Below are 17,497 nucleotides of genomic sequence, written 5' to 3'. Positions count from 1 at the left end.
CTACCCCGGGGTGTGTGTGTGGGGGGTGTTTAAGTCAGCATAACTACATCACTCAGTGTGTGAGCGACATCATTATACAGATATAGGTCTGTAGTGTAGACCTGACCTCTGGAAGTTACAACTAAAATCCTCTCCAAACTGACACATCAGAGGTCTAGAAAGGCCACTTAGGAGATGTGTAACATAATCTCCCCATTCTGTTGGAAGTGTCTAGCCAAGAACCATTGCCTCTGTTCCTCATAGGCCATGCTGATGACTTCTATAGATTCTTGCACAAAACCTGCTAGCCAAATTACTGTCCCAAATGATGCTCAAATTGAGGCACAGCATTAACTGTTTTTTGGAAAGACTCACATTACCACCTCTAGCCCTACCCTGATGGACTAACATCAAGAAGTGTGTGAATGAGTTCATTGCGGGTTGGGAGAAGGGAGCCTGGGAACATTTAAATAACATCTTTTTCTGTGATTGCCCAGAAAATGTCCTTCCCACACCCTAACCATTAATGTGTTTTTCCTGAGGGCAATTTGGAAGTAACTCTGCATGTACATAAGGTCTTCTTTAACATTTTAGCTCCAGCAACTTGAGACTGATGAGCTTTCAACAGGATCAGGCTGCCCACATATTTTGGGCGTTCCAGTTATTAAAGCAATCCCTAAAAAGAGGAGCACTTGATTTTAAACCTTGTACTTTATTATTATTATTTGTCTATATGAAGGTAGCACCTGCAAGCTCCCAATCAGAGCCCCATTTTACTAGGTACTGTACAAGCACATAACACAAAGATAGTCCTTATCCCCCAGAGCTTATAATTTTGCTCTTAGAGGTTTGTTTTCAAATAAATAGACAGACTCATACTTAGCAGCTTCCACTTGGTCATTATTGGGCTTACCTGATGGCTTTATGGTCAGATAAAGTTTAGGTGAACAATTAAGGGCGGGGGGGGGGGGGGGAAGTGTTTGAGAACATTTGCTTTAGTAAAAACTGACTGCTTCACTGAGAGGGACAACACTGTATGGGATTCCCAAGGGGGGGAAATAACTGCTTAGTACAAGAAAATCCACTGGAAAACTGCACACCAAGCAAACCCAACAAACAGAATGTAGGCACCAATAAAATGGAATGTCATATAGATAACACTGATTTGCTTGTTCCCACGTACTATTGCTCTCGTTAATGTTATTAGTAAAGGATAAAGCATTGAAACACAAATCCAGTGGTTGACAAGCTGCAGTGTGTGCTGGTTTGAAGATGTTGCATAACATAAACAAACACATTCATTTATTTCCCAACTATCCGCTGCAATAAAATGAGAACTCATGCTAACAACTGATCCAGCCAAATGTTCATTTACAGTCTCATTGTTTCCTTTAGCTCATCATGTTACCTTGCAGCGAGAGTTGTAGGCTGTCAATGAGTATTCTACCTTCACATACATACCTTAATTCTTTGTACCATGGGAGGAATAACAACAGTTGAAGCAAGGTGGGAACAAAAGAGGCATCACATCTTAAAGAGAGACCCAGTTTTATAAAATATTTCAAGCTACCAATCCCAGGTAATCCTGGTAGGATAATATTAATTTCTGTCAAAAGAAGAGTCATAGCAATTAGAACCATATTTTACAGATGGATGAATATACATGATATATTATCTGAGTCTCAATCTGGAAAAAGACCAAGATAATGCTTGTAGGCTGGGGAGACAACCAGAAGAAGTAGATGATGATGTTGTTTTGACTGTCTTAGAGTTTGTTGCTCACTTCAGTGGAGCTCCGCAGGCAAAGACTGCCCAGGGGATGTGCTGAATCCTGGTGTCCTGAAGACTCTAGTTAACAACTTGCCCTCTCCAGTGTCAATCACAGCAGAAGCTTTGCTGGCCAGCTCAAGGTGCCTTGGTGAAATGAAGGTTGTGGACAGTTTCCTTGTATTGCTATGACACCCCTCCACCCTCATGAGTGGAATTCTGTGTAGCCATTGTCTGAATCTATCCATTGAACTTGTGACATGCCATGGGACTGTTAATGAGCACAGATAGTTAGGACTTGATTTTATGACTTACCTCCCATAACACAAGGTGTTTCTACACTGGAATTAGACACCCATGTCTGGCCCATGGCAGCTGACTTGGGGCCATGGGACTCGAGCTAAGGGTCTGTTCAATTGTGTTGTAGACTTTTGGGCATGGGCTGCAGCCTGAGCTCTGGGACTGTCCCTCCTTGCAGGGTCCTAGAGCCTGGGCTTCAGCCCAAGCCTGAATGTCAGCACCACAATACAACAGCCCCTTAGCCCGAGCAGGAGTGGCGCCAGGGTTTTTGCTGCCCTAGGCAGCAGCGCTCCTCCTCAGAGCATTCGGCGGCGGGGGTCCTTCCGCTCTGCGTCTTTGGGGCACTTCGGCAGCGGGTCCCAGAGCGAGTGAAGGACCCGCCATCGAAGCGCCCCGAAGACGCGGAGCGGAAGGACCCCCGCTGCCGAATTGCCGCCGAGGACGGAAAAATGCCACCCCCCAAATCCTGCCGCCCTAGGGTCGCCTAGTGGAAGCGCCGGCCCTGAGCCCGAGCCTAAGTCAGCTGGCCTGGGCCAGCCATGAGTTTTTAATTACAGTGTAGATATACCCACTGTGTCTTGTAAGACCATGATGAGAAATGCTTTCGAACTGATTCAGAGGGAAGAGTGTTGCTTACTGAATCTAAGACACCATTCTCTGTAGTTCCTTTGATTTCATTTAGACGTCTCCCATCCAAGTACTGAAGCTGCCTGATTCTGCTTATGTTGTGAGATCTGACACGATCACAAGCCAAGGTGGTGTGATTACAGGCAAAAAAATTTCAGTTTCAGCATTTTTCCATTAAAAAAAAAAGTACACTCCCCCAAGGTTTTCATATGGACCTGTTTTGACATTGCTATTACGTTATCAAATGGGTTTCCTCTGGCACAAAAAAATGATGGCAATAGGTAAAAATAAATCAGAAAGAGGAACAAAGAAGGGAAAAGTAACAGTTCAGCCATGAATTCTGTGCTGAACTAGCTGCCTTCATGCACCAGGACTTGGAGCACATAATCTTAAAACTATTTCTCATTTCAAGATTTTCAGTCATTGGTGTTTGCCTACCATTTCTCCTCATGAAATAGCTATGGCTGCCCCACAGTGAATGTAAAAGCATATACTGAACTTTCCCACACTTTGAGATGCTGGAGATGAAAGGTGCTGTAGGAGGGCAAAGTATTATTTATTATAAGTGTGAATTATTCTGCCTCTTTAACAAGAAAAGGCTGGTGAACTTTAGTTCTTACGAAAGCAAAGACTAGAGCCAGACAGTGTTGGCAGGCACTTCGTAAGCTTTCTCACACAGGTCTACAAATGCACCTCAGTGCTGACTTGTAACAAACACCCTGCTAGTCCAACCCTGTTCAGACTTCCAGCCTTGCTTAATAGAGCCAAATTTTGTGTTCGCTTTTGTGATATGGACACACATCCACTTGGGGTTGGGATGAGATCACCACACTTATTTTTGCTTGGGTGACCTAAGCGTGAGGTCTTTAGCTTCCCTGGTTGAGAAAGTCCTATATGAAACTAATAACATATTTGCAATAGAGACTAAAATTGTTAAAGAGAAAGGAGCTATAACTGAAGCACAAGCTTCCAGAGCAAAGGACTCCTTAGAGTAAGGATGTTGATATTTTGCCACATGCAGTACACAGTGCAGTCCAGGGAAACCCTCACAGAATTCAGATTGAGGAACATGTGTCTGGAGAGCTTGATGCATGGAATTAATAAGAATGGGGGATTTATGCTGCTGAATATAGAGGATTCAGAGTCTGGCTTTAAAAATGCTCCAGATGATCCCAGCTCGCCAAAAGAGAACAAGCTATTTTCTATCAGGGCAGGTGAAACAGGATGCTTAGCAAATGAAAAGCACTGTATAAATGGGTCACTCCCGGAGATTCAGAGGGCTGCAAATTGCAATGCCCTGCTCCTCTGGAAGCAACTGTGTCCAAGATGGGATTTACCCTTGAGGAAGGCCGGAGGTACTGCTGCTACACTACCATGGGGGTTCTGCAGGAGAAACGAGATGCAACTTTAAACTCTTGGTGGGGATCAATAAGAGCATTTTCAGCAGAAGCTGCTTGGGAGATGCTCTGGCCTTCCAACTGTCTTGGCTGCTTTGGCTGTCTCCAGGTCCTCCTGGGGGAGTAGGGGCTGCTGGGGTTCTGAGTTCACTTTTATGAGAACAAGGGTAAATTAGAACTATTTTGCCGAACACCTGTGGGATGTAGGTGGTGTGCCATCATTGTAAGCATGATGCAGTGCAATGGAGACACTGAGAGGTTGCTACTTGACAGATTACTCTTTGGGCTGTACTGTGCCGCACCTTCTTTGACAGAAAGCTAACCATATAATATAAACCATAGTAAAAGTAGAATACACTGGGGATGAGTGTGAAGGAAGGCTGCTGGTAGCTGGTTTTCTTCCCCTGGCTATGGACACAGCTGGAATGTGGTGGGGAAGCTGATAGCTTATTGTCTCCAGGAAAGAGACCTCCTTTGCAGTTCTCCCTCCTTTACTGCCCCATAGGACAAAGGGTAACCTTCTTGAGGCACCTACTATCCCATGCATACTTGTCTCCTTCATGCCCACTTCCCTGAGAAACTTGCTGCCACTATGACACATCACTACTTCCTTCTTAGCAGTTCCTTCCACATGCACTCTTCTGTGAGACACATCCACTGCTCAGATCTGGTCTCCTCCCTCCACCTGACAACCCTCATATGGGCACCATCCTCCATGATATCTAGCCCGTCCAACGTTTGTGCCTCCCAAGACGCTTGCCTTCTCCACCCCCATGCAAGCAGTCCTCTCCAACTTGCTCTCCTTTCTTCTTTGAGATGTGAGGGAATAGCATTTCACCCAGTGTCTCCTCCAAAATCAGGGATAGCCTCTCAAGACTTAATTCCCCATTGTCCAAGAAAGTGAAAAAGATTCTCCCAACATTCACCCAGGAAAGGCAGGTGGATGGATGGCTTCTCATGGCAGGATCTGTTTCTTCTGCTTCCTTTTGATGAGGTGTCACTGAGGTGTGAGGGAAGGATTTTTCATAGCCTGAGTTCTTCCCACCCTATCCTAATTGCTGCAGCTTTAAACTCTGCTCAAACAGGGCACTGAGTGCCTGATGCTACAGCTGTATCATGGAGATAGGCTATTCAATGACCACTTTGTAGGCAATTTGGGTATTGGTAACACAAAACAGGCCATTTTCTTTATACCTAAACCTGTAGACTTTGTGTCTTATACAATTTGTCTGCTGGAATGGACAGGGCACTTTTCCCTATTTTTGTCATTGCATCATTACCTGCACAGCTGTTATCCATTATTTCCCATTTTAATTGAAGGAATTTTTTTAGGTTGATTTAGTTTGATCAGGAGAAGGTAATTGTACAGAAACCACAATGTCATAGAGTCTAAGCAGGACTGTACAAAATATGTTGGATCTAATGAAAAACTGGTAAAATCTTGGCTTACTGCCACTGAGTGGGAAATTTCTGGCATTGTGCCCACATTTTGTGTTTGTACTTTTTTCACCTAGGAAACCCCATTTCCTCCCACCCATGGTGTTCACTGAGATGTCAGCATTTATGGTTAATGGAAATTATTATACTTCAGACAAAACTAAAAAAATAAATAAAAGTACACTGCCAAAAATTTTACATCCAAAATGAAACTGTCACAAAGCCAAAACAAACAAACAAACAAACCAGTTTCACTTTGGTTGCAGTTATTTTAGCAGTTTTGGATATGCTGCACGGGACCAGGAGTGTCTGTGTCCTGTGCAATTGCCTTCCTCAGATCAAACGACCTCAGCTTAAAAGCTTTCAGGTAAAAATATCTAAGTGATTTAGGTGCCTAAATCCCATTTTTCAAAACTAACTTGGGAGTTTGTTCCTTTGGAAAATGGGACTTAGGCTCCCCAGTCACTTAACCACTTTAGTTCATTTTTACCCTTCCTCTAATTGAAAAGGTGGAAACTGAGGTCAAGATTTCAAAAGTGGCTAATGATTCTAAATGCTTCAAATAATGGGTGTCCATCTTCAGACATCTTAAAGGGGTCTATTTTTTTCCCCAGAGTTGGTGCTTGGCATTGTTTGAAAGTCAGGCTCCTTTAAAGTGTATCGTGTTTGGGTACTGAAACATTTGAGGCACTCAAAACCATTAGTGACTTTTTTGAAAATCTTGGCCTAAAAGCTGAATTAGGGCTTGATTCATCATACTGGTACCCTAATCATGTGAGTAGTCTGTATTCATGTGAGAACTTTCAATAAAACTGGTATTACTTGTATGAGTAAGACTCCTTTTGTGACTAAAGATTGAAAGTTTGCATTCCTGGAGAACAGGAACACTGGTAGTTACTACACAGACAAACAGAGCTGCTGTTATGCTCTCATGAACAGTTCCTACACCGCACTGGATGTTAGTACCTGTTTTAGTTAGGCAGGGAATGCTGGCCAGGGTACCCAGGGTTATTCTTTACTCATTTCAGGAAGTGCATCGAGATATTGAACCTTCAACTACACAGCCACTAGAAAATTCTGTTTGACTTCCCATTCAGAGGACACCTTTAATGTCCAATGCTGCAGTCCACATAGGAGTCCAAGCTTTAGTGTGGGGCTTGAACTTCTGATAACCTTCTATCCTAGAGGCAAAATTGCTACCAACAGAGGGAACCAAACAGCATTTATATTTGCAACACTGTTATTTGTTGTTGCTGTGCTGGTCTTTCTCCTTCCTTTGTGAGGAAACCAAGTACAGAACACTATATTCATAAACTCTCTATTGGATAGTCTTGTTTTAAATTCCCTGCTTGTAAACTAGTAAGGAAAGGGGATGCTTTGTTTTCCTCAATTTAAAGAGATGGTAGAGCAGCTGTTCCAAGTAACAATAATGACACAATTGCTGAGACAAACATTTTCATGATGATGCATGGGAACAGTAAATCCAAACCACATTGTTTAGCTATTGCATGCTTTCACTCCAGTAAAGGGGAATGTCACAGACCTGAAAGTAAATCGAAGAGATCATAGTTTAGAAAATATGACAAAGTTGAAAACTTAAAGCTGTATTACACAGTAACATCCTTTAACAGGGAAATAATTGCTCCAAAGTACTGTATATATGTATATTTCATGGCAGTTTATTAGGTATGATTTGTCTCTGGTCAGCAAAGTGAATAGAAACCATTGTAAGTTAAGAATGTTTTGTGGCATGGTACAGACTGCTGATATGTGCTGCTGGGAAAGGAATATGGCACTGTGAAAAGTTATGGATCTGTTCAGGACAGAATCATAGAAATGCTTCTATGACTTGAATGCATCCATAAGAGGGGACAGTTTTTTCTAGTTTACTTCCATCCACTTCACCAGATGGGGGATAATATGACATGCCTCCCCACATATACACACACATTCTCACACACCCTTTTAATAAGCCAATGTCCCTATATTTTATATGAGAAGCATTTGAAAAGAAAAATGCAGTACAACAGTTTGGGGGCGAATGGAAGGTTTAAGAAAAGATCCTAACATTCATGATGCCCAAAACACTTAATATGTGAAGTAATTCTTGAGTGTGACTGTGGAACGATTAACCTTAATATCAGCAAAGTCTCTCTGCTGGCACCCTCGGAAATAATTTGTCATTTTGCAAGTTGGAGAACCTTTTCCTTCTGGCACTTTAAGAGGATAGTAAGTTCAGATCCCAGGAATGCAAAGTTACTCAAATCTGATACAGAAGGCTGCAAAGTTCATGCAATACATGGGGAGATAAACGTATTGTATAAAGATTTTCTTTTCTTCTAGAAGATCATCCATGGTCTTTCCATCATCCCTTCTTCATAATGGTGATCCTTCTAGCACTGATCAGTGACAGAAATGAGGCAAATTATGTGGACTACACTTTAAAATGCTGAATTTAAGTTGAGCCAGCAACAAATAAAAATGCACATTACATACATGAAAACTTTGTGTGTGTGCTCAAATGGGGTAGTTGACTGCATATAAAGGTGCTTTTGCAATTATTTGAGTACAAGTATGGGATCTGAGGGCATATTGTTTGTTTGTACGATGTCATAAATTCCTGAGTTTGAAAAGCTGGCCCAGTTAGTTTAAATGTGAGATTAAAAAAAATGATACAGTATACAGTAACCTGACATTTAAATTAGAACAACTCACTGAGAGCAACCTATTGCTGATTTGGGTTGCCTGTTAAAATAAATTGAATCCAGCACTTTCAAGAAAGCCCTTTGACATTACACTCCTCCCCATATATTGTCAGAATCCTAGGACAGTGTAGCTCATGGGCAATGAAGATGGAGGAAGATTTCGGAGTTTATGGCACAGATTTTTATTTTGGATCTTAATGTGAAACTTCTTACAAAGAACAACATTATTTGATACTTTCAAAATTAGTGGGCCTGTTTCATTATACAAATAATTGTGCAGGTGTTGCAGGATTCTGCCACACAGCCTTTTGGAGTAAATGCCAGAGTGCTGCAGAGTGTATGTGCTTAACTCAAAAAGCTAAATTAAAAACGTATGCAGCCACATGTGGGTGGCTTTTAGGCAAGTGCAGACTGTTGTTAAATGTGGAAATCAAATATGGGCATGGGGAAAACTGGTGTGTGTATGGAAAGACTGATCACATATTTTGTCCTATAGTTTAAATGTGTGGTAAATTCTTCTGAAATTGAAAATCTGGATGGTAGCAAACCAGATTGGGGGGAGGGAGGGACAAATACGAATCCAATTCTGGGCTTTTGCCCGTTTCTAGAATCAAACCAAATGGAACCTTTTGAAGATTCAGAAATATTAAGTTTGCATTTTCCCATTTGTTTTCCAATTTTGGTGTGATCTCTGCATTTTCACATTGAGGCTAGGACTATCTGTCTGTTTATTCATTCACTCATTTACTTATTGCAGTGATGGGGTCCTAATAAATATGTATCTGAGAACTTTGCAATCTTTAAATATTTGACTTCATAACCTGCCGTTGAGGTAGGGAAAATGATCCTCATTTTACAGAGTCGGAAACTGAGCCTCTGAGATTAAATATCTTGCCCCAGGTCACATGGGAAGCCTGTGGCATAGACAGTTTTTGATCCCAGAATTTGAGGATCCGAGTCCAGTGCATCAACCACAAGACCATCCCTTTGGCAGTCAGAGTGCCAAAATCTAATCAAAGACTGTTCTTACGTGGTTTCCAGCCCAAGTTTGTAGGCTCAAGTGGTTTGGATAAACACTGGCAATTTTGGCTGCTTAACCTGAACTGACCCTCTAACTGTTCTGAGATTTTCCTGTCATAAATGAAAAATCTGAGCTCTCTAGCTGTGCCCTGCACCCAGAGATCTAATCCTCATACCCTCGCTAATCCTCCCTAAATGGAATAAATCATTTCCCCATTTTACAAAAATGTCAGTTTTCCCACAATTTTAAGAAACGCATGTGAAAACCATCTTTCCTAGTTTAACAGCAGCTATGTTAATACAAAGCATAAATAACTCAGAGAAGTAGGCCTGTTTGCCTCAAACTGGTTATCCCTCTTATAGTTTTATACATAAAGTCTCTCCCGTTGTATTATCTTGTGAAGGCCACATTACCATGAGTGTTAGAACAAGTGCTTAACTTTTACTGAGTAGTAGAGTTATGACCCAGTTCTGCTGAGGGTTTCCTGTAGGGGGCCGAGCACCCACAATTTCTTATTGACTTCAGTAAAAAGTTGAAGGTACATGGTGGCAGATCCTCAGCTGCAGGAAACCGTCATAGCTCCATTGATTTCAATGGAGCTTTTACAACTTACACCAGCTAAGGATACGATTGCCAGTTTTGGTTGGACATATTCCTGGAGGTTTCATCATATGACCTAATCTTTAATTAATGATTAGCAGTCCTGGAGAGTTGGCAATCCTAGCTAAGAATCTGCCTGCCAGTGCATTGGATGAGGCAATCAGTAGCACCCCTACACAATCAGGATCATTAGAGACCACAGAGGGGCTTCTGTATCATTTTATCATGCTATTTTGAAACTTATCTTCTTTACTTTACAAAAAGCGTAGCTAGGATATGGAGCCTGGTCTGAAGCCCATTGAAACCAGGACTTGTCACTGGACCTTTGGATCATGCCTTAATGAAGATGCAACAGAGAAGCGGCTCTTTTTGCAGATGGAAGGATAATTATATTAAGTTCCTTCATTGTGCTCTGCTTCATACACGACACACATTAATTCACAGTTCATATCAAGCCACACATAGACAATAAAATTTCAGAAACAAAATACACACACAAGAAGCAGTGCAGGTATCTTTGGTGAATTAATGCAGAAAAAATGGGTTTTAAACATCAGTGAACAAACTGAAACAAATACTCCAGGTTCTCTAATTTTCTCAATAAACTCCATGGCTATCCTTTGCATTCATGGTGAAAGAATCATGCCCTGAACGGTTTTGCCAGTGATAGGATTGTTTAATCTACTGTCTTTGTATTTATAGCTACTTTTGAGCTTGTGTTCCTCTTATGTCACTCCCCCATGCCCAGAATTTGCAGTTTCCTCTGATAAATGGGCTTTTCTGACAAGAAAAGGGTGACACTCTAAGTTGTCAGATACTTTTAATTCCTGAGTATCATGCTGAATGTGACACTTGGAGGTTGTGATAATAATGTGTTATCTTAATTATGTGTGTCCTCATGATGCATGTTTTGTAACAGATATAGTATATGAAACTACAACAGTGCCTTTGAAATGAGATTCATTACTTAAGGGTTTTCTTCCTTCTTAAATAAACAAAGAGTAAACGAACAATTGCTGAGTCCAAGTTTGAATCCTAGCACTTCCTGTTAAGTCCAAAAAATAGTGCAAGGAACATGTTTGGTCTGCTCTTTCTAAGGCTTGATGATGTGATAGGAAGGATGTTGTGTGTAACATCAAAGAGTGATGTTGTTATACCTCCAACGCATGACTTCTGGAGGCCCAAATCCAATAATGTACGCTCATTTTTCTCTTGAATATGGCAGGCTTTAATAGGATTGGATTCTTATCAGAAATGTTCCAACAATTTCCTTCATTGTGTTTCTGTGTGCCTTTTTTGACTAGCCAAATTCCTCTCACTTCTCAAAGTCCTGCTAAGTGACTCCCCACTGAGTTTAGTTAAGAACAGTGTTGAGCAAATTGCAAGCTGCCAAAACCAGCCATGAAACCACTGGTGATGAGCAAATGTTTCTGCTCTTTAAGCTCATGGTAAATGTTGCTTGCTTTTTCCTCCAGTCAGACACTGTTAAAGTGGGAAAACAAAAGGGTTTGTATGATGGACAGGCTCAAACCATATCCTGGATATGAACACCTGCAGACTTTGGAAAAGTACCACTATGGATCAGAACTTTGCATTTGGGGTCCATCTCTAGTTTGTATAGCAATGTATTGTTGAAAGCCACAAATAGAATTCTGGCCCAGAGATAAGCCATACAGTTTTGCTCCCTGAAGGTGGCTGCATTTCAGTGGTGGATGAAATGATCCCATAGTAGTTGTAAATGAATATCTGGGGGCAGAATTTGGCCCAGGTGTATAATTCACAGTTACTTAATGTGATTTGGAGGCTTGTGAGAAATGTTATATAATGTGAACCAATAAATATAACTGTGAACAGGTGATCCTTGCAAGCAGAGGGCATAATACATTAAAGACAAGACATACTACATTACTGGATATTCATCTTGTACATGTCCCCTGCTGCAGTGAACATATCAGGAGTAGTACCTGCTTTGGGGAAGAGTACTTGGCTGCTCTTCAGAAACAACTGTCTATCTAGAGTTATAACTGCATTAGTTAGGTACAGACCGAGGGCTGCCTCAGAGCTTTGCTCTCATTAATAATGTGAAAGTGATTTTTAAAAATGTCAGTGCCAAAAAAGGTTGTTTGGGGGGGATGTGGAGTGAGTAATTTTGTTGCAGTAGTGAATATGAGCTATGTTAGTTATTTACTCATTTTTCTTGGGAGGGGAAAGTGTGTTTAATGGTTGGAGCAGCTGACTGGACCTCTACCTGGCTCTGCCACTGATTTCCTATGTGACCTTGGGCAAGTTATTTCATCTCTTTGTACCTCATCTGTGAAAAGGGCATATATATGCCCCAGTTACAGGGATGCTTAATAATCCTAAAGCTCTTTGAGAGCCCTGGATGAAGGGCAAAATATCTCATTTTAAATTTCAGAAAGGTTTGATGACAAGTGTTTTTCAAAATACTGAACAAATAGAAGAGAAGAAATAAATTGTATTAAATTGTAATAAATACTGTAGCTAATTGAGACAATGTGCAGGAAAGTGATTCTAATGTGTTGTATATTGCTGCATATTCTTTCAGATTTGAATGAAATAAGATTTTTTTCTTTTGCAATATTTTAAATTCTTGATATACCCCCAACACATTACCTGCCATAACACAAGATTGAGAAACACGCTCTCCTGGAGATTATCTTGAGTGCACCAAGAACAGCTTGAATCACTGTTAAACTGGATCAGCAAATCTCTAGTTACTGTATATTCATCTAAAGCATAAATCCCTCTTTAACCTACTTCCAGGTAACCAAAACTAGTAACTTGGTCACGTCCCTAGCTACTATGGGCAACATGCATTTTTCTCCCCTCCTCCCCCCTTTTTATAAAAAGTCCCGGGAATCAGAGGGAAAAACACTATATTGCCCATATTTTTCATTTTAAAATTCATTAAATATTTTTGGTCATTTTTCCTAATAGTCCCCCTTTATTTAAATTTCTCCTACTGTCTACAAATTGAGCTATGCACTGATACGTATCCTGGAAGTTTCTGTCATCATTTCCCTCCATAGGTGGATCCCCCTCCATTAGTTGCCCCCACTAGCACCAGACATGTGACTCTCCTTCTGGCTGGGGAGAGATGGATGTTCCTCCTGCTGGAGTCTATTATAGCCTTCCTTTATGCCAGCCAGGAGGCTTGCTAGAAGCTTTGAAGGACCCATGCCATTCTGATCATCTTCTGGCTTAGGAAAGTTGGATGTTCCTCCCTCTGGGAACCTGTCAGTGCCTCATCTTCTGTCATCCAGAAGGTTCACTAGAAAGCGGTGATAGCATTCCTGTCTGGAAGTGAGGGATCTGAGGTTGGGTCTCCATCTTGAACCCTGTGTATGGGAGCATATTACACTCCCATAGACTCTGTACTCTGAGAACACTGGGAGTTTATAACAATAACTTGTGAACTGGAGTTTTGATCCTAATTCTTCATTCTCCATTTAGACAAGTCACCTTGTATTTCAATCTCTTCCCTGCTGAACTCCTAATTAAAGGTTGTGTGATTGCTGTTCCTTGTGTCCCACGTGTATCTCAGTGGCCACAAATTTTACATATATCGATAAAGATGGCCATTTGAATTTAATCAGACAGCAAAGATGGATGTCTCACACAGATTGTGGGTGCAATCCTGGTCCCACTGAAGTAATTGGGTGCCAGGATTTCACTCCTTATTTAAAACACAATGAGTCTGAACATTTTTTACAAACATGGGTCTCATGCTTTAATGTGGACATAAGGCGGAACTGAAAAAATCTATACAAAAAAAATGACAAACCTGACCCCCTTTGTAACTGCAATTATGACTTGATTGGAACAAACTAGATAGACTACACAAGCAGCTCTTGCCAATCATATTAATTCAGATCAAAAATAAAAATGTAGAGGGGATAAATCCATTTTCAAAAAATGTAGGTTTGGGAGGAGTTCCACACCAAACTGAAACCCGAAGAGAGAGAGACAATTTTTGCTGGAAATCTAGGAAAGCAAAACTTGCTTTGTATAAATGATGTATTGCCCACTAATATTAGACTCCTCATATGTGTATATTTTTAGCATTGTCAGGCACTGGTTTCTGGAGATTATAATCCATTATGTTGGCCCTTTTTTAATTTGGCTTTGATGGTGAATGTATTCCTTGTAAAAATTAGGTTAGAACTATGCATGCTGCTGGAACATGAAGCCATCTTTGAAACAGAGACTAACCATGATTCTCTTTCCTGCTGTCCTCTTCTCCTCTACCAAAAGGTAATCACTTTTCTTTATTTCTCCCTTTTGTTAATTGATGCATATTTGATATGTCCAGGGATTGTACTAGGAATGAAAATAGTTATTAATATGTTGTTAAATAAGTAGTAAAATTATAAACTAAATAAAAGGGCAGCCCATAAACAGCCAAATAAAACTGAAATAAGTTACAGGTGCTCCTGGAGCAGCCCAGACTCTGGGAGGCACACAGGAGTGGAAGACAGGAATTTTTGTGTTCTAATCCTGGTTCTGACACAGTCCTTAAATCAGCTACTCCAATCCTCTCTCTGTTTCCTGTCTGTAAAATGGGGCAGGTAATATTTAGCTTTGTGAGTGTAATCACCTTTGCAAATTATGAGGTTTAATTAATGTTGGTAATGCATAACGAAGGTGCAAAGAACTATAGAATAGCTAAGTACTATTAATTTATCAAAACGAAGAAAGGATTTAAAAATCCTAAACATGAGATTGGTAAAAATAAATTAGGATGCAGATGAAAATCCATCATATGGTTTAGAGTCCAATTAGAAAGGTTTGGAAGGAGAAATAGAATCTTGCCTATTGCAGATAACAGTGGAGAAGTTGCCTGATCCACCACAGATGACCACGCTGCTGAATCGCTACAGTACAGATCCTCAGTATCAGCAACTCTTCATCAATCTGGTAAGAGTGAAGCCAACTCTAAAAACAAACATTTCCTCCATGAACAATGTATTTGTTATATTTTCTCATTTGTTTATGATGGCTGTGTCAGCCACACTGACTTACATAAACACTGCCAATCCTGGGACGTTACACTCTCAACAAAAGTAGCTGAGTACAAAGAGCATTCCAAAGTTTTAATTCATATTGTATAAACGTAACAGATGTTGATAAAATGAGCCAACAAGAAAATACAACAAAGGAGACCATTTCAAGGGGGCTTTTGATTAAAATACATTCCAGATTGACCAAAAGATACAACGTTAATGGAATAGATCATTTAACTGTCATCATTTGGCTCCTTTAGCATTATAAAGCAAACATAAAGCATTTCCATGTTTATTTCCTAAATACTGCACCAGAATACTGGGCCCAAGCACATTATAGTTTTTGGTGCACTGTACAAGGCTTAAGAAAAATAAATAAATAATTAAACATAGCCAGTCTTTGCCTCAATGAGTTCACAATGCACAGAGTAGGCACAGATAAAATGTGGCACATATGGAAATTCAGAGTTGGGACTGACTTAGAGGGTTTTTATTAAAAAATATATATATATTTTGAGCTCTGCTCGAGTTCACTGTAGTGATCCTAATGAACACAGAAATTGCCATACTGGGTCAGACCCGAGGTCCATCTAGGCTGGTATTCTGTCTCTGACATTGGCCAGAAACAGGTGCTTCAGAGGAAAGTGTAAGCACCTTGCTTCCCTTCTGGGATAATCTGCCTCCTACATGGATCTCATCCTGATCCGTAATAGTTAGAGATGGGTTTAAACCCTGAGGCATGAGGTTTAATATCCCTTCTAAATTTTTGTTATTAATTCTGATAACTCTGGATAGTCTTGGTGTCCATATACATGTCTCATCTCTTTTTGATTCTTGACCTCAATGACTTTCTGCGACAATGAGTTTCACAGTTTAATCACACATTGGGTGCGAACATATTTCCTTTTATTGGTTTTGAATTTCCTTTCTTTCAGTTTCATTAAATGTTCACTTGTTCTTGTATTATACTATAGGATTGGGAGAACACAAGTTCCTGATCTATCTTCTTGATATCATTATCTTATGCTGTCCTCTCTTTTTCTCCTTTCCAAAGTAAACATGTGACCTTAAGAGCCCCTCAGTGCCAACTGGCAAAGGGTTCACTGTCATGTAACAGCTACTCTTAACAGGCTTGACAAACTCACTATGCCTAACACATTGCTGACATAGTATTTACCTATAAAGAGTGTCTTGTAAGGTATCAGATGAAAACTGGTAACATAAGGGTCATTAATATCATTGTGAAACATATATGTTAATACTATATGAAAAATTATGGATACTCACTGATATTATGCTTTAAAGTCGGTAACCAAACAAAAGGAGAAACAGGTTTTCTCCCAGACAGGAGGGAAGGTAGTTATCTCCCTGTTTCTAATGTAAATTGAGCATTGTGGAGCCAAATATAATGGGAACTACCTTTGCATGGAAGTCAACAGGAAAAGCCAGGTTGACAGGGGTGTGTGAACTCAGCTTGGGAAGACACTGGAATCTGAACCCCAGCGGTTCACCCTGTCTCTGGGAATAAACTCCCTATGAACCTTGGGAAATATAAGGAGAAGCAAAAGAACATTCTGTTATCTATTTACTGAGGAGACCCCTGGTAAGGAGTAGGGAAAATCATGAAAATCTGGATCCGGATTTGATTGAAAACCAGCTAACTCTACAGAAAAACTCGGAGGGTAAGAAAACGGCTTTAGCCAAAGGATCGTAGCTTGCTAAAGTTATGTTTAGTCTCTTAGAAGTGTGTTATACTTCTGTTTCATTTGTAACCAATTCTGTTTCCATTATCCTTGCTTTATATCACTTAAATCTCTGTCTTTGTTCATAAACTTCTGTGTTTTATGAGTAGATCTCTGTGCTATAATATTAAGCAAAATGTGAATTAGTTGAATCAAACAAGCTGGTGTGCACACTCTCTTTGGAGATAGTGAACTTTTTTGGGAAGTTCTGTGTCCTCTGTTATGCAGGAGGTCAGACTAGATGATCACTAGATGGTCACAATTAGAATCTATGAAGTTGGTAATTTTTGTGAGTGTCCAGTGACGGGGGCTGGGTACTCCAGGAGAATGATCTTCCAGGGGCTTGGGACCTGCACGTATTACCTGCAAAGCAAAGTAAGGGCCATCAGAGTCCTGAGAAATTTGTCTGGGATAGTTAGCAGACTGGGCTAACAGGGAGTTTAGAACCAGCAAATATCTCTCTTACTGAGGTAGACGCATGGTAACCTATAATTTTGGGCATCCTGAAAAAGTGTCACAAAACAATCTGTCTTTTTAATCTCTTTTCGTTTGTGAGTGTCCCCAGGCCTTTGATCATTCTCACTGCTCTTCTTTGACCGCCCCCACCCCTTTAGTTCTGCAGTATTCTTTTTGAGATGGGTTGACCAGCATTGCACACAGTATTCCAGATTAGGCCATACTACTGATATATATAAAATTATTATAATATTCTTTGTATTATTCCATGTCCCATTCCTTATGCATCCCAACATTTTGTTAGCTTTATTTTTTTTTTAACCACAGCTACACATTAAGCAGAGGTCTTCATTGAGCTGTCTACAGGGAAGACCAGGTCCCTTTTTTGAGTTGATACAGTTAACTTACAACCTGTAATGCATATGTATAATTTATAGGACTG

The 17,497-nt window shown here is 40.4% G+C and overlaps 1 protein-coding gene across 1 annotated transcript in view; it reads left to right on the top strand.

Annotated features, from left to right (window-relative positions):
- LOC135875242 (chloride channel protein C-like) overlaps positions 1 to 17,497 on the top strand; it is a 98,813-nt gene that overhangs the window by 77,748 nt on the left and 3,568 nt on the right. Inside the window, exons 14-15 of the mRNA XM_065400244.1 lie at positions 14,012 to 14,108; positions 14,676 to 14,771. Of these exons, the coding sequence (XP_065256316.1) occupies positions 14,012 to 14,108; positions 14,676 to 14,771 (193 nt within the window). The remainder of the gene's footprint in view (positions 1 to 14,011; positions 14,109 to 14,675; positions 14,772 to 17,497) is intronic.

Source organism: Emys orbicularis, chromosome 2, assembly GCF_028017835.1.
Source record: "Emys orbicularis isolate rEmyOrb1 chromosome 2, rEmyOrb1.hap1, whole genome shotgun sequence".
In the NCBI taxonomy this organism is placed as follows: domain Eukaryota; kingdom Metazoa; phylum Chordata; order Testudines; family Emydidae; genus Emys; species Emys orbicularis.
This window is presented reverse-complemented; position numbering and strand designations above follow the sequence as displayed.